The following is a 24,642-nucleotide window of genomic DNA, read 5'->3' as shown; positions in this document are numbered from 1 at the left end:
GTCATGTAGTAACATTTACAATATGTCATGTAGTAACATTTACAATATGTCATGTAGTAACATTTACAGTATGTCATGTAGTAACATTTACAGTATGTCATGTAGTAACATTTACAGTATGTCATGTAGTAACATTTACAATATGTCATGTAGTAACATTTACAATATGTCATGTAGTAACATTTACAGTATGTCATGTAGTAACATTTACAATATGTCATGTAGTAACATTTACAATATGTCATGTAGTAACATTTACAATATGTCATGTAGTAACATTTACAATATGTCATGTAGTAACATTTACAATATGTCATGTAGTAACATTTACAGTATGTCATGTAGTAACATTTACAGTATGTCATGTAGTAACATTTACAATATGTCATGTAGTAACATTTACAATATGTCATGTAGTAACATTTACAATATGTCATGTAGTAACATTTACAATATGTCATGTAGTAACATTTACAGTATGTCATGTAGTAACATTTACAATATGTCATGTAGTAACATTTACAGTATGTCATGTAGTAACATTTACAATATGTCATGTAGTAACATTTACAATATGTCATGTAGTAACATTTACAGTATGTCATGTAGTAACATTTACAGTATGTCATGTAGTAACATTTACAATATGTCATGTAGTAACATTTACAATATGTCATGTAGTAACATTTACAATATGTCATGTAGTAACATTTACAGTATGTCATGTAGTAACATTTACAGTATGTCATGTAGTAACATTTACAATATGTCATGTAGTAACATTTACAATATGTCATGTAGTAACATTTACAATATGTCATGTAGTAACATTTACAATATGTCATGTAGTAACATTTACAATATGTCATGTAGTAACATTTACAGTATGTCATGTAGTAACATTTACAATATGTCATGTAGTAACATTTACAGTATGTCATGTAGTAACATTTACAATATGTCATGTAGTAACATTTACAATATGTCATGTAGTAACATTTACAGTATGTCATGTAGTAACATTTACAGTATGTCATGTAGTAACATTTACAATATGTCATGTAGTAACATTTACAATATGTCATGTAGTAACATTTACAATATGTCATGTAGTAACATTTACAGTATGTCATGTAGTAACATTTACAATATGTCATGTAGTAACATTTACAGTATGTCATGTAGTAACATTTACAGTATGTCATGTAGTAACATTTACAATATGTCATGTAGTAACATTTACAATATGTCATGTAGTAACATTTACAATATGTCATGTAGTAACATTTACAGTATGTCATGTAGTAACATTTACAATATGTCATGTAGTAACATTTACAGTATGTCATGTAGTAACATTTACAATATGTCATGTAGTAACATTTACAGTATGTCATGTAGTAACATTTACAGTATGTCATGTAGTAACATTTACAATATGTCATGTAGTAACATTTACAGTATGTCATGTAGTAACATTTACAATATGTCATGTAGTAACATTTACAGTATGTCATGTAGTAACATTTACAATATGTCATGTAGTAACATTTACAGTATGTCATGTAGTAACATTTACAGTATGTCATGTAGTAACATTTACAATATGTCATGTAGTAACATTTACAATATGTCATGTAGTGACATTTACAATATGTCATGTAGTGACATTTACAATATGTCATGTAGTAACATTTACAATATGTCATGTAGTGACATTTACAATATGTCATGTAGCAGAGGTGTGGACTCGAGTCACATGACTTGGACTCGAGTCAGACTCGAGTCATGAATTTGATGACTTTAGACTCGACTTGACAAAATGTAAAAAGACTTGCAACTCGACTTAGACTTTAACATCAATGACTTGTGACTTCACTTGGACTTGAGCCTTTTGAATTGACATGACTTGACATGACTTGCTACTTTCCCCAAAACCCAAAGATGAAAAAGTTATTCGGGAGCGCTCCATATTTTTCATTGTGTACTTGTCTATCAGCGTTGCGTGTGTCAGCTGGTGTGTTCTCAGTACAACAGCCAATCAAATTAGATCTACTTTGTTTTCATCACACAGTATTCATCCAATCAAATTGCAGGACAACCAACGAAGAAGACATGTCCAAACCACACGCCAGTGAACAAAAAATGATACCTAAAATAATTTTGTTTGGGTATAAAAATTACGAGGTGGTCAACACAAAACGGTTTGCAGTATGCAACACATGCGGTTCGAAAATGACTGATGGAGAGGCAACAACTTCCAACTTCGTCCGGCATTTGAAGTTGCACAAAGAACGGTAAGTTTTGAATGTAAGATAACGTTTATTGGCTAAGTAACGTGACTTTTATTTGCTGTGTAGTTAAATCAGTGAGGCTGTAAACTCACTGCTAACGTTATAACGTTATTGCAAACACGGGAATCTGTTGCAGTTCACTACCTTATTCATACTTTTTGTTCAGTGATTTTTTTCAAGCAGGGTTACGTTAGTCAATATATCACACGTAACGTTAGACGGCGGTCAGCAGCACCGCGTATTTTAGCCACCTAAAAAAAGACAAAAATAGTAAAATAAAGGTCAGTTAAAATGTATACTATATTATGAATAAGTGTACCGTTTTAGCTAGCTTTCTGACATACTGTTGGTTGTTTACCTCAGTGGTCCCCAACCACTGGGCCGCGGCCTGCTACTGGTCCGTGGATCGATTGGTATCGGGCCGCACAAGAAATTTTTTTTTTTTTTTTTTTTTTTTTTTAATTAAATCAACATAAAAAACACAAGATACACTTACAAGTAGTGCACCAACCCAAAAAAACTCTCTCCCCCCTTTTGTTCTGGGCATTGAACATGAAGACTCTTCCTTCACTGTTACGAGTGGCCATGAGAGTCCTGGCAGTGCCTGCCTCCAGTGCTCCAGTGGAGCGAGTTTTCAGCCATGGTGGCATCATACTACGCCCCCATCGTGCACAAATGACTGACAGACTTTTGGCTAATTTGGTCTTTTGCAAATGCAATGCAGCATAGGGCCCTGACATATAAAAAGTACAACTTTTTTGTTATGTTCACGTATATGTCATGTTTTTTCAATGTTAACACTTTTGTACAAATAAGTACATTTGCACTTTATTTTTCAATGTGTTTGTTCTGTAAAGGAATGAGTTAATGTTTAAAATGACTGGTTAATAGTGCTATTATGAAGTGCAATGTCAGCACAATTTTCTTTCCTGCAATTTAAAATGCACTTGTTTTAATAAATAAATGCAGCGTTTTAAAAGCATACACAATCTGTGTTAATATATTAGTCTGTGGTTAAAAGGACTTGAAAGGACTCGAAACTCAAAATGCAGGACTTAGGACTTGACTTGAGACTTTCCAGTCTTGACTTTGGACTTGACTCGGGGCTTGCCTGTCTTGACTCGGGACTTGACTCGGACTTGAGGGCAAAGACTTGAGACTTACTTGTGACTTGCAAAACAATGACTTGGTCCCACCTCTGCTGAGGGTTGACCACAATTGCCTTTGCCTTCTGGATGACTCTGGCCTGATAGATCTGGTTCAGGAGGTTCAAGGTAGTGCTTATGATCTTTTGGCACACCTTGATTATACCACCCAATCTATTTTTATTGGCCACACTGAGGTTACAAAACCAGGAAGTGATGGAATAAGTTCAAATAGGTTCAATACGAGATGAATAGAACATCCTCGTCAGTGTCCTATCAACCTGAAAGCCCCTCAGTCTCCTCAAGAAAAACAGCCTCTGATTGACTTTCTTACAAATACGGTCAGTGTTGGCATCAAAGGTCAATTTATTGTCTAAAATTGTGCCTAGATACTTGTAATCTTGGACTATCTCAACAGCAGAGCCATTAATGAGAATAGGTGCTTTGGCAGGGGGATCACGGCCAAAGTCAATGTACATCTCCTTCCTTTTATCGCCATTAAGCTCCAGGTACCAATCATCGCACCATTTTACCAAGTTCTCCAGAACAGGACTGTGGTCTGACTCTTTGTCCTGCAGGAGGCTGACTATGACCGAGTCGTGGGCAAACTTAATAATGGATCTTGACTGAAGTGTGCTCTGACAGTGATTTGTATACAGTACAAACAGCAGGGGGGACAGGACCCGTCCCTGGGGTGATCCTGTGGAGCATCAGACAGTCTACTATTAACACGGGTCCTCTGTGATCTTCAGGTGAGAAAGTCCACTAGCCAGCATATAGTACCCAAGTCAATATAGGACATATTCAGCAGTCTACGAGCCAGCATATAGTACCAAAGTCAATATAGGACATATTCAGCAGTCTACGAGCCAGCATATAGTACCAAAGTCAATATAGGACATATTCAGCAGTCTACGAGCCAGCATATAGTACCAAAGTCAATATAGGACATATTCAGCAGTCCACTAGCCAGCATATAGTACCAAAGTCAATATAGGACATATTCAGCAGTCTACGAGCCAGCATATAGTACCAAAGTCAATATAGGACATATTCAGCAGTCTACGAGCCAGCATATAGTACCAAAGTCAATATTGGACATATTCAGCAGTCCACTAGCCAGCATATAGTACCAAAGTCAATATAGGACATATTCAGCAGTCCACTAGCCAGCATATAGTACCAAAGTCAATATAGGACATATTCAGCAGTCTACGAGCCAGCATATAGTACCAAAGTCAATATAGGACATATTCAGCAGTCTACGAGCCAGCATATAGTACCAAAGTCAATATTGGACATATTCAGCAGTCTACAAGCCAGCATATAGTACCAAAGTCAATATTGGACATATTCAGCAGTCCACTAGCCAGCATATAGTACCAAAGTCAATATAGGACATATTCAGCAGTCCACTAGCCAGCATATAGTACCAAAGTCAATATAGGACATATTCAGCAGTCTACGAGCCAGCATATAGTACCAAAGTCAATATAGGACATATTCAGCAGTCTACGAGCCAGCATATAGTACCAAAGTCAATATAGGACATATTGAGCAGTCTACGAGCCAGCATATAGTACCAAAGTCAATATAGGACATATTCAGCAGTCTACGAGCCAGCATATAGTACCAAAGTCAATATAGGACATATTCAGCAGTCTACGAGCCAGCATATAGTACCAAAGTCAATATAGGACATATTCAGCAGTCCACTAGCCAGCATATAGTACCAAAGTCAATATAGGACATATTCAGCAGTCTACGAGCCAGCATATAGTACCAAAGTCAATATAGGACATATTCAGCAGTCTACGAGCCACCATATAGTACCAAAGTCAATATAGGACATATTCAGCAGTCCACTAGCCAGCATATAGTACCAAAGTCAATATAGGACATATTCAGCAGTCTACGAGCCAGCATATAGTACCAAAGTCAATATAGGACATATTCAGCAGTCTACGAGCCAGCATATAGCACCAAAGTCAATATAGGACATATTCAGCAGTCCACTAGCCAGCATATAGTACCCAAGTCAATATAGGACATATTCAGCAGTCTACGAGCCAGCATATAGTACCAAAGTCAATATAGGACATATTCAGCAGTCTACGAGCCAGCATATAGTACCAAAGTCAATATAGGACATATTCAGCAGTCTACGAGCCAGCATATAGTACCAAAGTCAATATAGGACATATTCAGCAGTCCACTAGCCAGCATATAGTACCAAAGTCAATATAGGACATATTCAGCAGTCTACGAGCCAGCATATAGTACCAAAGTCAATATAGGACATATTCAGCAGTCTACGAGCCAGCATATAGTACCAAAGTCAATATTGGACATATTCAGCAGTCCACTAGCCAGCATATAGTACCAAAGTCAATATAGGACATATTCAGCAGTCCACTAGCCAGCATATAGTACCAAAGTCAATATAGGACATATTCAGCAGTCTACGAGCCAGCATATAGTACCAAAGTCAATATAGGACATATTCAGCAGTCTACGAGCCAGCATATAGTACCAAAGTCAATATTGGACATATTCAGCAGTCTACAAGCCAGCATATAGTACCAAAGTCAATATTGGACATATTCAGCAGTCCACTAGCCAGCATATAGTACCAAAGTCAATATAGGACATATTCAGCAGTCCACTAGCCAGCATATAGTACCAAAGTCAATATAGGACATATTCAGCAGTCTACGAGCCAGCATATAGTACCAAAGTCAATATAGGACATATTCAGCAGTCTACGAGCCAGCATATAGTACCAAAGTCAATATAGGACATATTGAGCAGTCTACGAGCCAGCATATAGTACCAAAGTCAATATAGGACATATTCAGCAGTCTACGAGCCAGCATATAGTACCAAAGTCAATATAGGACATATTCAGCAGTCTACGAGCCAGCATATAGTACCAAAGTCAATATAGGACATATTCAGCAGTCCACTAGCCAGCATATAGTACCAAAGTCAATATAGGACATATTCAGCAGTCTACGAGCCAGCATATAGTACCAAAGTCAATATAGGACATATTCAGCAGTCTACGAGCCACCATATAGTACCAAAGTCAATATAGGACATATTCAGCAGTCCACTAGCCAGCATATAGTACCAAAGTCAATATAGGACATATTCAGCAGTCTACGAGCCAGCATATAGTACCAAAGTCAATATAGGACATATTCAGCAGTCTACGAGCCAGCATATAGCACCAAAGTCAATATAGGACATATTCAGCAGTCCACTAGCCAGCATATAGTACCAAAGTCAATATAGGACATATTCAGCAGTCTACGAGCCAGCATGTGTGGCTGCATGCAGTCAAACGCAGAAGAAAAATCCACAAAGCATAAGCGTGCACGTGTTTTATTTCCATGTAGATGCCCAACAACAAGGTGTAGTAATGTTGTTATGGCATCATCCACACCTTTCCTGGGCTGATAAGCAAACTGTAGTGGGTCAAATGCATCGTGAGTCATGACCATTAAACTCTGCTTCACTATTTTCTCCAAGCTTTTCATCACCAGGGAGGTCAATGCCACAGGGTGGTAGTCATTCAGCCCCCCTGGTGATGCAACAGGTACTACAAGGGACTCCTTCCATAATTTGGGGACACAGTTCTGTGATAAAGACAGTTGGAAAATGTGAGAGAAAATGCCACATAAAAACAGACCACATTCTTGAAGTACCGTATTTTCCGCACTATAAGGCGCACCTAAAAACCACAAATTTTCTCAAAAGCTGACAGTGCGCTTTATATATGGATTAATATTACGATTCATTTTCATAAAGTTTCGATCTCGCAACTACGGTAAACAGCCGCCATCTTTTTTCCCGGTAGAACATTAAGCGCTTCTTCTTCTACGCAAGCAACCGCCAAGGTAAGCACCCGCCCCCATAGAACAGGAAGCGCTTCTTCTTCTACTGTAAGCAACCACCCGCCCGCGTAGAAGAAGAAAAAGCGCGCGGATATTACCGTACCAGTACGTTTCATTTCCTTTGTGTGTTTACATCTGTAAAGACCACAAAATGGCTCCTACTAAGCGTCAGGGATCCGGTTCATGAAAAGACGCAATCTCTCCATCCGCACACGGATTACTATTTCACAGCAACTGATATTCCTGTGAACCGCACTGTGGATACAACGGGAGCACGTACGGTGAATATTCGCACCACAGGGAATGAGAAGTCATCCTTCACTGTGGTTCTAGCTTGCCATGCTAATGGCCAGAAACTTCCACCCATGGTGATATTCAAAAGGAAGACCTTGCCAAAAGAGACCTTTCCAGCCGGCGTCATCATAAAAGCTAACTCGAAGGGATGGATGAAGAAAAGATGAGCGAGTGGTTAAGGTAAGTTTAAGTTTACGCGAAGAGGCCGGGTGGCTTTTTTCACGCAGCTCTGTCCATGTTGATATACGATTCCATGCGCGCCCACATCACGCTGGTTTTAATATATTATTAAAGTTTGACTGACCTATTTGACTGTTTTTTTGACATTCCTTTAGCGCAGTTAGATGCGGCTTACAACACGGGGCGGCTTATAGGTGGACAAAGTTTTGAAATATGCCGTTCATTGAAGGCGCGGCTTATAACCCAGGGCGCCTTATGGTGCGGAAAATACGGTAGTTTACCACTAATGCAGTCAGGCTCCTGGCTTTTCCTCACATTTGTCTGCTCAAATGTTCTCCAGACATCCATTTCATTCATCTGAATCTGACTGCTCACCTCTGAATTCAGATAGTTCATTACTGAAATCATGAGAATCAAATCTCAAATACAACTGCTTTAACTCATCTGCTAGTACAGAATCAGGCTTGTGGGGGTTAGACAGACCTTTTTGGAGTCTTCCATTCCGGCCATGGACTTAACAATGTGACTAATACTTGTTCATATTTATAATAACAATGTGACTAATACTTGTTCATATTTATAATAACAATGTGACTAATACTTGTTCATATTTATAATAACAATGTGACTAATACTTGTTCATATTTATAATAACAATATCACTAATACTTGTTCATATTTATAATAACAATGTGACTAATACTTGTTCATATTTATAATAACAATGTGACTAATACTTGTTCATATTTATAATAACAATGTGACTAATACTTGTTCATATTTATAATAACAATATCACTAATTCTTGTTCATATTTATAATAACAATATCACTAATACTTGTTCATATTTATAATAACAATGTGACTAATACTTGTTCATATTTATAATAACAATGTGACTATTACTTGTTCATATTTATAATAACAATGTGACTAATACTTGTTCATATTTATAATAACAATGTGACTAATACTTGTTCATATTTATAATAACAATGTGACTAATACTTGTTCATATTTATAATAACAATGTGACTAATACTTGTTCATATTTATAATAACAATATCACTAATTCTTGTTCATATTTATAATAACAATGTGACTAATACTTGTTCATATTTATAATAACAATGTGACTAATACTTGTTCATATTTATAATAACAATGTGACTAATACTTGTTCATATTTATAATAACAATATCACTAATTCTTGTTCATATTTATAATAACAATATCACTAATACTTGTTCATATTTATAATAACAATGTGACTAATACTTGTTCATATTTATAATAACAATGTGACTATTACTTGTTCATATTTATAATAACAATGTGACTAATACTTGTTCATATTTATAATAACAATGTGACTAATACTTGTTCATATTTATAATAACAATGTGACTAATACTTGTTCATATTTATAATAACAATGTGACTAATACTTGTTCATATTTATAATAACAATATCACTAATTCTTGTTCATATTTATAATAACAATGTGACTAATACTTGTTCATATTTATAATAACAATATCACTAATACTTGTTCATATTTATAATAACAATGTGACTAATACTTGTTCATATTTATAATAACAATATCACTAATACTTGTTCATATTTATAATAACAATGTGACTAATACTTGTTCATATTTATAATAACAATATCACTAATACTTGTTCATATTTATAATAACAATGTGACTAATACTTGTTCATATTTATAATAACAATGTGACTAATACTTGTTCATATTTATAATAACAATGTGACTAATACTTGTTCATATTTATAATAACAATATCACTAATTCTTGTTCATATTTATAATAACAATATCACTAATACTTGTTCATATTTATAATAACAATGTGACTAATACTTGTTCATATTTATAATAAAAATGTGACTATTACTTGTTCATATTTATAATAACAATGTGACTAATACTTGTTCATATTTATAATAACAATGTGACTAATACTTGTTCATATTTATAATAACAATATCACTAATTCTTGTTCATATTTATAATAACAATATCACTAATACTTGTTCATATTTATAATAACAATGTGACTAATACTTGTTCATATTTATAATAACAATGTGACTAATACTTGTTCATATTTATAATAACAATGTGACTAATACTTGTTCATATTTATAATAACAATATCACTAATTCTTGTTCATATTTATAATAACAATGTGACTAATACTTGTTCATATTTATAATAACAATGTGACTAATACTTGTTCATATTTATAATAACAATGTGACTAATACTTGTTCATATTTATAATAACAATGTGACTAATACTTGTTCATATTTATAATAACAATATCACTAATTCTTGTTCATATTTATAATAACAATGTGACTAATACTTGTTCATATTTATAATAACAATGTGACTAATACTTGTTCATATTTATAATAACAATGTCACTAATACTTGTTCATATTTATAATAACAATATCACTAATGCTTGTTCATATTTATAATAACAATGTGACTAATACTTGTTCATATTTATAATAACAATGTGACTAATACTTGTTCATATTTATAATAACAATGTGACTAATACTTGTTCATATTTATAATAACAATGTGACTAATACTTGTTCATATTTATAATAACAATGTGACTAATACTTGTTCATATTTATAATAACAATGTGACTAATACTTGTTCATATTTATAATAACAATGTGACTAATACTTGTTCATATTTATAATAACAATATCACTAATACTTGTTCATATTTATAATAACAATGTGACTAATACTTGTTAATATTCAAGTCACCAAATATAAATGGAGTATTGTTGGCACCTTTTGAATGTTATTTTGTGGGTTCTGTGGGCAGAATAGTGGAGCTCCAATTGGCTGGAAGCTAACTTTTATTTACATTTTGTCTTAATATTTAGAAAGCAACTTTAAGAAATCCATCCGTCATCATGATGATTGTGAGCCACAGGCAACATTCCAAAAAAGTGCAGTTCCGTTTTAAATGCTTGTCTCTTTTAAAAAATGTGCTTTGATCTATCTTTCACTGGGGGTTCTCGGGGCTAACAGGATGTGTAGCATGTTTATATTGATCGTATCGGTTAGCATAGCAACACAAATGCAACCACACTGCCTGGCGAACTTTTCAAAGACAAATAGTACACAAGTTGAATACAGAAGTTGTATCAACAAGTATTTGAATGAAGACAGAACTGTACTGTAATTATTCCCTATAATTCTTTAGTTCACAATATTGTACTGTTTTAGTGTCCAACAAAAATGAGCAATATTGTCCTTTGATCTACCTTCAGCACAAGAGGTCAAAGGTCAGAAGGTACATACGAGTGAAAGGGTTTAAAGAAGAAAAGGGCTATAGTGCAGATGCAGAATGCACCGGCATCATTTCAGAGCTGTTGGACACAAAGATAACAACAACTTTGTGAAACAAACTAGAAAGACACAGCGAGAATCAAAAATATGTTGATTGACAGCAGTGTGAAGACACTAGACCAATGGTTCAGAACTATACGGAGTACTAGGTCCTAGTATCCTCAGACCACCTGACTTACCACCAATGGCGCTCACATTATTGCTGGAGATTTTAATAAAGCCAATCTGAAAACAGCACTACCAAAATTTTACCAGTATGTTAAATGCCCAACTAAAGGGGGAAACACTCTTGATAATGTTTACTCCAACATCAAAGAGGCATATAGAGCCATCCCCCTTCCCCACCTAGGCCAGTCAGACCACCTCTCCTTGCTGCTCATCTCTGCCTATACCCCCCTCAGATCAAGGACAAAAGCAGTAATAAAGACTGTCACAACTTGGCCTGAGGATGCACTCCCCCAGCTACAGGACTGCTTTGCACATACTGCATTGGATGTTTTCGAAGACAAAGACCTGCCCACACACACACAGAGTTGGTACTATCCTACATAAAGTACTGTATCAGCAATGTCACTGTGGAAAAAAGCATCCGGGTTTACCCAAACCAGAAACCCTGGATGACAAGCCAGGTCTGCATGCTCCTCAAGGCCCGCAACACCGCCTTCAGGTCAGGTGACAGTGCTCTATACAGCGCTGCGTGAGCTGCCCTGAAGAAAGGACTCAAGGAAGCCAAGATGGACTACAAAGAGAGGATCGAAGACCATCTCTCAAGCAACAACCCACGGCAGATGTGGCAGGGCATACAGCACATCACCAATTACAAAGGCTATGACGCAGCAACCAGGGACTGGGATGTATTGCTGGCAGAGGAGCTGAACTGCTTCTTTGCTCGCTTTGAGACATCACAAACAGTCACAGCCACACCACCCACACCACCCCCAGCCCTCCCAACCCCCCCAGCCCCCATCACTCCCACACTCACTCTTGAGGAGCACGAGGTCAGGCGGGTGCTCAAGGCAGTGAACCGCAGGAAGGCGGCTGGTCCATACGGTGTACCCGCATGTGCTGACCAGCTCTCCTACATTATCACCGTCCTCTTCAACCTCTCCTTGGCACAGGCACTCATCCCACCCTGCCTTAAATCCGCCACAATTATCCCGGTACCCAAGAAAGCTGCCACAAACAACCTCAACGACTATCGCCCAGTAGCACTCACACCTGTCATCATTAAGTGCTTCGACAGGCTGGTCCTACACCACATCCAAGCCTGCCTCCACCCCACCATAGACCCACAGCAGTTTGCCTACCGGGCAAACAGATCCACGGACGATGCTATAACCATGGCTCTCCACTCGGCACTAAGCCACCTGGAACACCGGGGGAGCTATGTCAGGATGCTTTTCATCGACTATAGCTCCGCCTTCAATACCATCATACCAGACATCCTGGTCACCAAACTACTGGATTTAGGCCTCCCTACACCCACCTGTCTTTGGATTAAGGACTTCCTGACCAACCGACCCTAGACAGTGAAACTCGGCCCCCATCTCTCCTCCTCCCACACACTCAGCATCGGCTCTCCACAGGACTGTGTGCTGAGCCCTTTGCTGTATTCCCTCTACACCCATGACTGTAGTCCAGCCCACCCGGAGAACTCCATCATCAAATTCGGCGATGACACAACGGTGGTGGGTCCCATTACAGGGGGGGATGAGTGCATACAGAGATGATGTCCTGAAACTATCAACGTGGTGTTCAGTGAATAATCTGGCACTGAACACCACAAAAACCTCTCCTGGACCCAAAATACAACTGCGGTCATCCGGAAGGCCCAGCGGAGACTCCACTTCCTGAGGGTGCTGAGGAAGAACAGACTGGAGAGGCAGCTGATGGTGACCTTCTATCGCTCAGCTGTCGAGAGCCTGCTGACGTATTGCATAACAGTGTGGTACGCCAGCTGCACTGAAGCAGACAAACAGGCGATTCAGAGGGTCATAAAGTCTGCACAAAAAATAATTGGCTACCCTCTCTCCCCCCTGAAGGATTTACACAACTCCCGTTGCCTCAACAGAGCAAAAAGCATCACCAAGGACAGCACACACCCTGGCTTCCACCTGTTCGACCTGCTACCATCGGGCAGGCGCTGCAGGTGCATCAGAGCCAGAACAAACAGGCTCAGAGATAGCTTCTTTCCCAGAGCTGTCACCAACTTGAACTCTAACTTATAATAAAAATTCACCCCTATACAATATCCTACCCTAATACCCTACTGTGCAATATTACCCTTCGAGTGCAATACGTCCGACACTGATTGTTATTCATTACTCCGGTACTCTTGTCTTGTTCTGTATATTGTACAGTATTTTGTATTTCTACAGTGTTTTGTATATTGTACAGGATTGCTTATTATTTTTATTGGACAGTAGTCTGTTTATTTCAATTGTTAGTTTTTTTTCTTTATTACCTCTTGTGTAATTTATTTTTACCCCATATTTGTTCCCACTACCGCACCTTAAGTTGGAGTCCTTAATCTCGTTATATGCAAATATAATGACAACAAAGTTAATTCTATTCATTCTATTCTTCTATTCTATTCTTACAGGTAGTGGAAATACAATGACCTGGACTTTCTACAAGTCCTCATCACTGCCAGTACTACCTTTGAAATCTTCCACTTCTTGATGATTCTTATTGCTCCATCCCAGCTTAGTCCTTTTGTTTGGTCCTCGTCATGGTCTTCCTACAATACTCTTTGTTAGGTCATTGTCATGTTGTCCCTACAAAACTCTTTGTTTGGTTCCTACAATACTCTTTGTTTGGTCCTTGTCATGTTGGTCCTACAATACTCTTTGTTTGGTCCTTGTCATGTTGTTCCTACAATACTCTTTGTTTTGTCCTTGTCATGTTGGTCTTACAATACTCTTTGGTTTGTATGGAGTAGTCGCTTCCAAGTGACTTTTTCTGCCCCCGTCCAAGTTTTTTATCTTATCTAAGGAGCGCTGCTACTCAAACTAAATGACTGAAAGTGTTTGTAGTAGAAAGCAAATCTCTCATACACTCCCATGTCAGACCGTTATTGATGTGAAGGTTTTATGTTGCTGGCAAACAATCTGCTGAAGTGATGTGGACCTATCCAAGAACAGGATGAACAGTCTCTCGCTAAAAGCAAAGGATAGTGCGTGTCTTCAGTGCTTTGTTCACCATTTTGGAGGTGTGGCGTTCTCTGCAGGTGCCATCCAAACTAATCAATGCTCAATCTCCAGCTCCATGATTCAAGGTTTTGCTCTCACATTTTTGTGAGTTGCCACACACGAGGGATGGAAATCAGAAATGGCTTCTTGTTGAGAACTGGTTTCCAGGTTTTCGATTCCTAAAAATCATTTGCCAGTTTGGTTAACAATATCCTTATCGATTTCTGGCACAAACGCTGGAGAGATATTGACAAGAAAGGGTGACAACAGCAACTTTTGCAAAGTAGATATTTCATCAGAGGGAGGTAATATTAGCACACAGAAGGTGAAGGAATGACGTGTAGTCCACCCCCTCCGAGCCGGAAGTAAACCTTCACCAGCAGCAACGTCGCATGTTATCTGCCGCTCCAAACTATTATTTTATTAGCCTTGCACGTTAGCTCCTTAAAATACTTGTCATATTTTTAGTTCATTTCTTGTTTACATTGAACAAAGTGGTAAACATACCTGGTCAATAAAACTGACTCTGATTTAGGAATGGACTGGCACAGGAGGCAGATAGAGTGGAACAAACCCAGGACCCCAGTGAAGAAGGAACTCTACTTGGTTGTTGTCAGCTCTTTAGTCATTTCTGCTCTTCCTTGTTTGATGGCTGAAAAAAACTCATCACCTCCGAAACGTGTTGAAAGAGACAACCATCCTATCTTGCTGATTGTATTGTACCATATGTCCCGGACACAAATCTGCCTTCTAAGAACTTCGGCTTATTAGTGATTCCCAGAGGTCAAAAAAAGTCTGTGGGCTGTAGAGCGTTTCTATTGGGGCTCCAGTACTCTGGAATGTTCTAGCAGTAACAGTTACAGATGCTACCTCAGTAGAAGCATTTAAGTCCCATCTTAAAACTCATTTGTATACGCTAGCCTTTAAATAGATCCCTTTTAGACCAGTTGATCTGCCATCTCTTTTCTGATCTGCCCCCCTCTCCTGCATGGAGAGGTTATTACCGGTAGGTGGAAACAGCGCTCTCTGGTCAGTCGGGATCCGGAGGGGCTCACTCCTCTGTGCATCAATTGGTGACGTCTCCATTCAAGATGATCCCCTGCTGGCCCACTATGGACTGGACTCACATTGTTAACAGATCCACTCCACATCCATTTCACCGGTCACCCAGGGAGGGGTTCCCCACATCTGTGGTCCCCTCCAAGGTTTCTCATTGTTCCCATTGGGTTGAGTTTTTTCCTGCTCTGATGTGGGATCTGAGCCCAGGATGTCGTTGTGGCTTGTGCAGCCCTTTGAGACACTTGTGATTAAGGGCTACCTTTGATGGATTGATTGATTGATTGATTGATTGATTGATTGAACCATTGAACCATTGACTCCCTGAAGCTTAATGTAGCCTGTCTTTCCCCCAAAACGGATCTCCTTGTTGGTATCCTTGAAACAGCGGTTGGTAAGTAGCTGATGGGAAATTGGCCATCACTGGTCATTGAAATCGTTCAGAGCTTCTGCCTGAAAGTCAACAGAAAGTTTTTCAGGCCTGCCTACTAGATGAGAGATCCAAGTCAATGCCTTAGACTGTTTCCTTGCACAACTCTTAGGGCTCAGAAGAGACACCTTCCTCTTCACTTTGTGAAACTTGCATGAAGTTGTCCAATGTAGGGAGGTACCATGGAGAGACCCTCGGGGACTGGCTTTCGGGAGTTTTTTCGGTGGGCTGCTCCACATGGATGGGTATTTTTCAATGAATGTATTTTGGAACTAAAAAGATACGCTGCGGAAGCTTCACATTGAGAATGGTGCTGTAGACCAAGGCCTTGAAAAAGATAACAAAATAAACAATACAGGAGTACAAAGTGGCGGTAAGATCGATCGTAGTGTAATAGTACATACCCGTAGTTATATTATTGTTATCGTATTCATAATTCAAGTTTTCGAAACGGAAGAGTTCCCAAACAGTACACGTTCAGCAATTTAGTGAAACTGAACCCCAGTCAGGCCAGTTCAGGATAAATGATATCGGACACTCTGCTTATCAGCGTTTTTCTTCTACCTTGTAATGCTTGTAATGTTTTTATAAACTGGCTCCTATTTGTACAGGAGGTTCTTTGTTTTCAACACCAGTCTTCTTCCTACGCCACGTTGTAAGACGGGTACACGTTGTAAGTCTAGTTTTAGTTGAAGTAAGAACTTAACCTAAATCTTACCTCTAACCGAGGTCACTCACATTGTACACAGAACACGCAAAGGGCATCAATGATACAAGTCATAAAAAGATGAAAGGTATGTTTAAGAAGAATATTAAATGTATCTCTCTATCTTATTATAAAGTTAATTAATGACATGTCACTAATTAGCAGAATACGTATTGTGTATGGTCTTGAGTATATTCCATTTAGGTCTATTGGTTCATACTTTGTGTCTACATCTTTCTTGTATCGATCTTGAAATCAAAAGACCAAGGTTAACATCCCCACGTATGAACATTCATCATTTCAGGGAAGAAGGCCTCAAACATAGTACCCCCAGGTGAGGATTTGTACACATTCTAATGGTTATATCAATTCTAGGGTTTGAGCGATCGAAGCTGACATGTGTAGGCAATATATTTTCACCTGTTCATGTTTCTGTTGCTGTATTTCAGTTCATGATCTTAAGGTCCAAAGTCATTCCTTTCTCAGCATTCATCAAAGTTTCTGAGATACTTGAAATCAGCTAATTATTCTCCAATCCTACGCAGTTAGAAGACCATGGAGAGGTTGGTCCTGGAACAACTATGCCCGACGATCAAGCCCCACCTGGACCCACTCCAGTTCGCCTACCAGCCCCGACTGGGAGTGGAGGACGCAGTCATCTACCTGCTGAACCGAGCCCACACCCACCTAGACAAGCCTGCGAGCAGTGTGAGGGTCATGTTTTTTGACTTCTCCAGTTCGTTCGATACTATACGGCCTGGGCAACTGGGTGTGAAGTTAGAGACGATGCAGATGGAGGCCCCCTTGTTGTCCTGGGTTGTTGATTACCTGACTGACAGACCAGAGTACGTGCGACTGCAGGACTGTGTGTCTGACAGGCTGGTCAGCAACACCGGTGCCCCACAGGGCACAGTCCTCTCCCCATTCCTCTTCATCATCTACACCACCGATTTCCACTATCAGTCAGAGTCCTGCCACCTTCAGAAGTTTTCTGATGACTCTGCGAAAGTGCGGTGTATTGAGGATGGTGATGATGAGGGATACAGGGCACTGGTGGAAGACTTTGTCACATGCTGTGGAAAGAACCACCTCCAGCTCAATGTGACGAAGACCAAGGAACTGGTTGTGGACCTGGGAAGGAGGAGGAGTACTCCGGGGACCCCTGTTTCCATCAGGGGGGTGATGTGGACATGGTTGAGGATTATAAATACCTCGGAGTACACATCGACAACAAGCTGAATGGGTCAAAACACGCTGAAGCACTCTACAAGAAGGCACACAGCCGCCTGATGCTCTTTTTGGTTCCAGTGGACTACACATCATCTACCTTAATGTGAACAGCCTCTCTGGAACCAAACTCGACCAAATCAGAGAAATGTTCCACAACAAAAAGGTAAAAATCCTGTGTTTCTCTGAAACTAAATTAGATCAAAGTGTTTCTGACTCAAAGATAGAGATAGAAAACTTCTCGGTTATCAGAAAGGACAGGAATAAACATGGTGGGGGTGTTTGTATGTATATTCACCAGGATATAAAATACATAACTCGCACTGATCTCAATCACGATGCCCTTGAATTTGTGTGGGCGGAAATTAAATTTAAAAACGCGAAGCCAGTACTGATAGGGACTGTATACAGACCCCCTAATCAGAGTGATTTCTATGGTGCTCTCGAGGAGTGCTTGGCTGGGGTAGACAACATGGAGAAAATTATAACTGGAGATCTGAACACAGATATTCAACACAGAGATGCGCCTGTCTTCAGATCTTACAGCAAGCTTTGTAATCTGCAGGGTATTTCCCAGCTAATAACACTACCCACATAGGTGTGTGATTCCACCCAATCAACCATAGATCTCATTCTCACATCAGACTGGCCTAAAATAAAAAAAATAGTGGGGTCATGATCTGTGGTCTTAGCGACAACTATCTAACCTTCTGCACCCGCAAAATAGCTAAACCCAAAGCCAACGGCCACATAACAGCTCAATCCAGATCCCTTAAAACATACTCCAGTGATAATTTCAACCTAAAATTAGGTGAGTGGGACTGGTCCCCTGTGCTCATGAGCAACCTGGTCGATGATGCTTGGGAACGCTTCAAAACAGCGTTCCTAGCGATACGGCTCCCGTGAAAACAATCAGGATCAAAGCCCGCTCTGAACCATAGATGAATCCGGACCTATTAGCTGCCATAAAAGACAGAGACAGAAAATACTCCGAATACCAAAAGTGTAAAAAGTAGATAAACAACCCAATAATAACCTCAAATCACTCCTTTTAACACTCAAAAAGCAATGCATCAAATTAAGAAATAAGGCAACCAACCTGACTAAATCCTTTAAAAAAAAAATATGTTAACAACAAAATATAGGAAAACACAAATAAGCCACATGAGCTCTGGAAAATCCTCAACAACCAGCTTCCTGGCTACAGCCAGAAACTTATAACCAGACTCACCAACATCAACATCAAGGAGGGTGACTCCCTCATTACAGACAAAATGGAGGTAGTAAGCAGACTTACCACCTTTTTCACCAGCATAGCCACAACTCTTGTCAACAAGCTGTCCCACCACTCTGGTCGCTTTGATGTAGAACACATTAAAGCCTTCTACAGAAAGCTAGGAGTATCCAACAACGATTTCAAATTAGAAATGGTCTCAGCTGACGAGGTGCTTAAAAAACTGAGCGTGCTCCACCCAAACAAGGCCACCGGCCTTGACAATATCCCCTCCAGATTCCTCAAGGACTCTGCCACCACCATTGCCCCAATCATCACACACATAATAAACCTCTCAATTACACAAGGCCAAGTACCAAAAGATTTCAAGATAGCAAGAGTAACTCCCCTTTTTTAAAAAGGAAGCAAATTAGAACCTGGCAACTACCGACCACTATTCTCAGTTCCATTTCGAAAGTAATGCAAAAAATAGTTTATGTACATGTAACCCATATTTAAAATACCCATTGAAAACATGCATACAGTGCAAAGACTTTTATTGTGGAGGGTTACATCCTGCCGCTCGCTTCCTTTTAAGGAAGTGCTGCTCACCTCACCAACCCCTCCCGTCTGCTGTGGCTGCGGTGCTGTGAGACGCGCTTGAGAAGTGTTGTACCGAAATCTGTTACCCATCGGAATTTGTAACTCCAGGGGGCGATGTTCCCATGATGTTTGTTTGATGGTTAAACGGCAAGCCCAAAGAGGAGGAGAAGAAGAACGCTTGCGTAAATGGCGTAAGCTATCCTGCTGAAACGCCTACCTACCTAGTAGCCAGGGTCCAGGGGCCCTGTTGTATCTCACATTCTATATTGTGTTTTGTCATAAACGTTTTGATTGATTGATTGATTGAGACTTTTATTAGTAGGTTGCACAGTGAAGTACATATTCTGTACAATTGACCACTAAATGGTAACACCCCAATAAGTTTTTACACTTGTTTAAGTCGGGGTCCACTTAAATTGATTCATGATACAGATATATACTATCATCATAATACAGTCATCACACAAGATAATCATCAGGATGTATACATTGAATTATTTACATTATTTACAATTCGGGGTGTGTAGGCGGGCGGGGTTAGGTTTGGTTGTTATCATCAGTCATCAACAATTGAGAACAGAGAAATGGACATTGAAACAGTGTAGGTCTGACTTGGTAGGATATGTACAGCAAGTTGTGGACATAGAGAGAGAGAGAGAGATCAGAAGGCATAAGAAAAAAGTATCTGCATTTGATTGTTTACATTTGATTATTAACAACAATCCGGGGAGGGTGTTAGTTTAGGGTTGAAGTTGCCTGGAGATGTACTTTTATTGCGGTTTTGAAGGAGGATAGAGATGCCCTTTCTTGTATACCTGTTGGGAGTGCATTCCACATTGATGTGGCATAGAAAGAGAATGAGTTAAGACCTTTGTTAGATGGGAATCTGGGTTTAACGTGGTTAGTGGAGATCCCCCTGGTGTTGTGGTTATGGCGGTCATTTATGTTAAGGAAGTAGTTTGACATGTACTTCGGTATCAGGGAGGTGTAGCGGATTTTATAGACTAGGCTCAGTGCAAGTTGTTTTACTCTGTCCTCCACCCTGAGCCAGCCCACTTTGGAGAAGTGGGTAGGAGTGAGGTGTGATCTGGGGTGGAGGTCTAGAAGTAATCTGACTAGCTTGTTTTGGGATGTTTGGAGTTTAGATTTGAGGGTTTTGGAGGTGCTAGGGTACCAGGAGGTGCATGCGTAATGGAAAAAGGGTTGAACGAGAGTTCCCGCCAGAATCTTCATGGTGCTTTTGTTGACCAGAGAGGAGATTCTGTAGAGAAATCTCGTTCTCTCGTTGACCTTTTTGATGACCTTGGTTGCCATTTTATCACAGGAAAGATTAGCCTCTAGAATGGAACCTAGGTAGGTGACCTCATCTTTCCTGGTGATAACAATGTCACACACTTTTATAGTGAAGTCAGTGACTTTCTTAAGGTTGATGTGGGACCCAAACAAGATGGATTCTGTTTTACCCAAGTGTATGGATAGCTTGTTGTCAGCGAGCCAGGTGCAAGTTCTACAGAGTTCAGCACTGAGGATGTTCTCCACCTGTGACTTGTCCTTGTCTGATAGCAGCAGGGCTGAGTCATCCGCAAACAAGAACAAACGTTTCTTCATTCATTAGAAAATAATACAAAAGAAATACATTTTAATGGTTATGTAAATGTTATAAACATTCATTCACTTTCTTCTTTCCTTCATGGATCTAAACTTTACCCCTGCCGCTACTTTTTTCTATATTTTTATTGTAGTATTTTCAGAATGTGTTTTGGCCAAAGTAAGACAAATAAAACAATCTGAAGTTGTCTTTAGTTTTAATGTCATGATTTTAATAGTCTGGCCCGCCTGTGTACAGATTGTCCTCCATGCGGCCACTGAGCTAAAATGACTTTGACACCCCTGATCGACATCAACGATATGATTTCTGAGTGGCTGGACAGGACAAAAATAATACATCCTGGCAAAGCTTTGAAGTTTGCCCATTGGTGTTGGTTATCTTTGCCTGCAAGAGTCAATCGGAATTGACCTTTTTTCCCATACATCAGTACTTATCGCCCCAGGATTCAAGCTTAGCATGTTAGCAAGCAATCATTTGGTTGTGGTCAAGTAAAGCACTAAAATAGTCCAAACTCCAAGCGTTGGTGCACAAAGTGATGTATTTATTAGCCTACCGGAAGAAAGCCTGGTCTTCAAAAGGTATTTTTTTAAATGAAATGAACAAAAGTGGTCCAAGTCAACTGGTCTTACCGTTTAACACCTCGTTTGAAACCTTTGACAGGAACTTGAAGTCTCGTAGCGGCGTGGTGATGGCCGTGATGTTGCCCAGCATGCTGCCCATTCCCAGGAGCAGCAGCATTGCAAAATAAAGCACTGACCACAGCTGAGGCAGGGGCATGTTTTGGATGGCTTCACTGTAAACAATGAAGGCAAGACCAATTCCTTCCACTGCCTGAAACAGAGGAGAGACAATGAGAAAAGTGCATGGTCTTGTATATCTGAACTACGCCATCAGATGCTTCTTCATGGTGTTTTAGTGGGAGAGGAAAGATACTTGGAGTCTTTTATTTTATTATATGCTCCTTTTCTACATTTGCTTAATGAAGTACTCGGTCTTTTTGCTTTTAACTTGCTTTCTATGAGCAGTTTGGTGGATTATGTTTTTATTGTGGCCTGTTACAAAAGCTGGTTCTGTCTCTTTTAGAAAGAAGTCCTCATCTCAAATCAGTATGGGAAAAAATACACAGAAACCGTCTCTCCCATTCAAGCCTCTCCACCACTGTGGGCAAGACCCAAGAGCTTTCAATGACCTTGGGGAGCAGATTGTAGACCTGCATAAGACTGGAATGGACTAGAAAACAATCAACAACAAGATTGGCAAAAACTATTTGCGCTATACTTGATAAATGGAAAAAAATGTGTGTGTATACTGTAGCTTGGTTGCATCTGACGTCACATAGACCTGATACATTTGGAATTATAATATTTCATATGACGTCACATAGACCTGATACATTTGGAATTATAATATTTCATATGACGTCACATAGACCTGATACATTTGGAATTATAATATTTCATATGACCTCACAGAGACCTGATACATTTGGAATTATAATATTTCATATGACGTCACATAGACCTGATACATTTGGAATTATAATATTTCATATGATGTCACATAGACCTGATACATTTGGAATTATAATATTTCATATGACCTCACAGAGACCTGATACATTTGGAATTATAATATTTCATATGACGTCACAGAGACCTGATACATTTGGAATTATAATATTTCATATGACGTCACATAGACCTGATACATTTGGAATTATAATACCGTATTTCCTTGAATTGCCTCCGGGTATATATTATCCGCATGCCTCGTTTTACCGCCGGGTCAAACTTGTTTCGCAAAATAATTAGCGCATGTCTCGTTTTACTGCCGGGTCAAACTCGTTTCGCAGAATAATTAGCATATGCCGCGTTTAACCTCCGGGTCAAACTCGTCACGTCACGAGCAGTGTTGGGTTAGTTACTGAAAACCAGTAACTAGTTACAGTTACTAGTTACTTTATTTCAAAAGTAACTCAGTTACTAACTCAGTTATACTTACACCAAAAAGTAATGCGTTACTGTGAAAAGTAACTATTTAGTTACTTCTTCTACTTTTTTTTTTTTAAAGCTCCCTTTAATGCCCTTTTAGCCTTCATTTCAGTACTGTTATTGCACTGGAGAATAATACAATCTGTTGATCAACTTGACATACATTTGCATCACTGAACTCTGCTAAGCAATGTGGTCTACATACAACACACAAACAATGTGGTCTACATACAACACACAAAGACAAAGATATGTTTCAAAGGGCCAATTTATTTCAGGCCAGAACAAATTGACAAAACAATTTTAAATAGCTGCAACATAACATACATAAGTAACAAACAGCATAATAACACTAACACTAACCACGTTAAACCCAGATTCCGAACTAACAAAGGTCTTAACTCATTCTCTTTCTATGCCACTTCAATATGGAATGCACTCCCAACAGGTGTAAAAGAAAGGGCATCTCTATCCTCCTTCAAAACCGCACTAAAAGAACACCTCCAGGCAACTACAACCCTAAACTAACACCCTCCCTTCCACATAATACCTCTTCGGATTGTAAATAATCAAATGTAGACACTTTTTCTTATACTTTCTGATCTCTCTCTCTGTGTCCACTACTTGCTATACATATCCTACCAAGTCAGTCCTACACTGTTTCACTGTCCATTTCTCTGATGATGCAATTGTTGATGACTGAAGTGTTGATACCAACCAAACCTAACCCCCCCCCCTCCATATCCCACACCCCGGATTGTAAATAATGTAAATAATTCAATGTATATACCCTGATGATTATCTTGTGTGATGACTGTATTATGATGTTAGTATATATTTGATAGTATATATCTGTATCATGAATCAATTTAAGTGGACCCCGACTTAAACAAGTTAAAAAACTTATTTGGGTGTTACCATTTAGTGGTCAATTGTACGGAATCTACTAATAAAAGTTTCAATCAATCAATCAATCAATCAACAACATAGCTGTAAAGCTGGCTTCACCTAAGGAAGGCACACGTGACATACACAAAGCCTAACCAGGCAGATTTGAATTGTTGTTTTGGGTCAGTAGACGGGATCTTTGATCCAAGACACAACTTACATTTAACTAAAATGTTCTTTTCTTTGTGCTCGACAAAAGAAAAGAAGTGAGAATATCTCATACTTGCCGACCCTCCCGAATTTCAGTGCCTCTCCCCGGGACAACCATTCTCCAAATGTCTCCCGATTTCCAGCCGGACTTAAGGCACGCCCCCTCCCGGTCCGTGCGGATCTGAGTGGGGACATCCTGTCGTCACGTCCGCTTGGCCAACCAAAAAGTAACCACAGAACACTATACCGTATAGTCGTATAGTGTTCTGTGGTTACTTTTTGGTT

General features: G+C 39.2%; 1 protein-coding gene across 1 annotated transcript in view; it reads right to left on the bottom strand.

The window, feature by feature from the left end:
• The window catches only part of LOC133593526 (sodium- and chloride-dependent transporter XTRP3-like), a 58,541-nt gene that overhangs the window by 6,023 nt on the left and 27,876 nt on the right, over window positions 1-24,642 (bottom strand). Inside the window, exon 8 of the mRNA XM_061946162.2 lies at window positions 21,898-22,099. Coding sequence (XP_061802146.1) covers window positions 21,898-22,099 — 202 coding nt within the window. The remainder of the gene's footprint in view (window positions 1-21,897; window positions 22,100-24,642) is intronic.

The sequence above is a fragment of the Nerophis lumbriciformis genome, linkage group LG04 (assembly GCF_033978685.3).
Source record: "Nerophis lumbriciformis linkage group LG04, RoL_Nlum_v2.1, whole genome shotgun sequence".
NCBI lineage: Eukaryota > Metazoa > Chordata > Actinopteri > Syngnathiformes > Syngnathidae > Nerophis > Nerophis lumbriciformis.
This window is presented reverse-complemented; position numbering and strand designations above follow the sequence as displayed.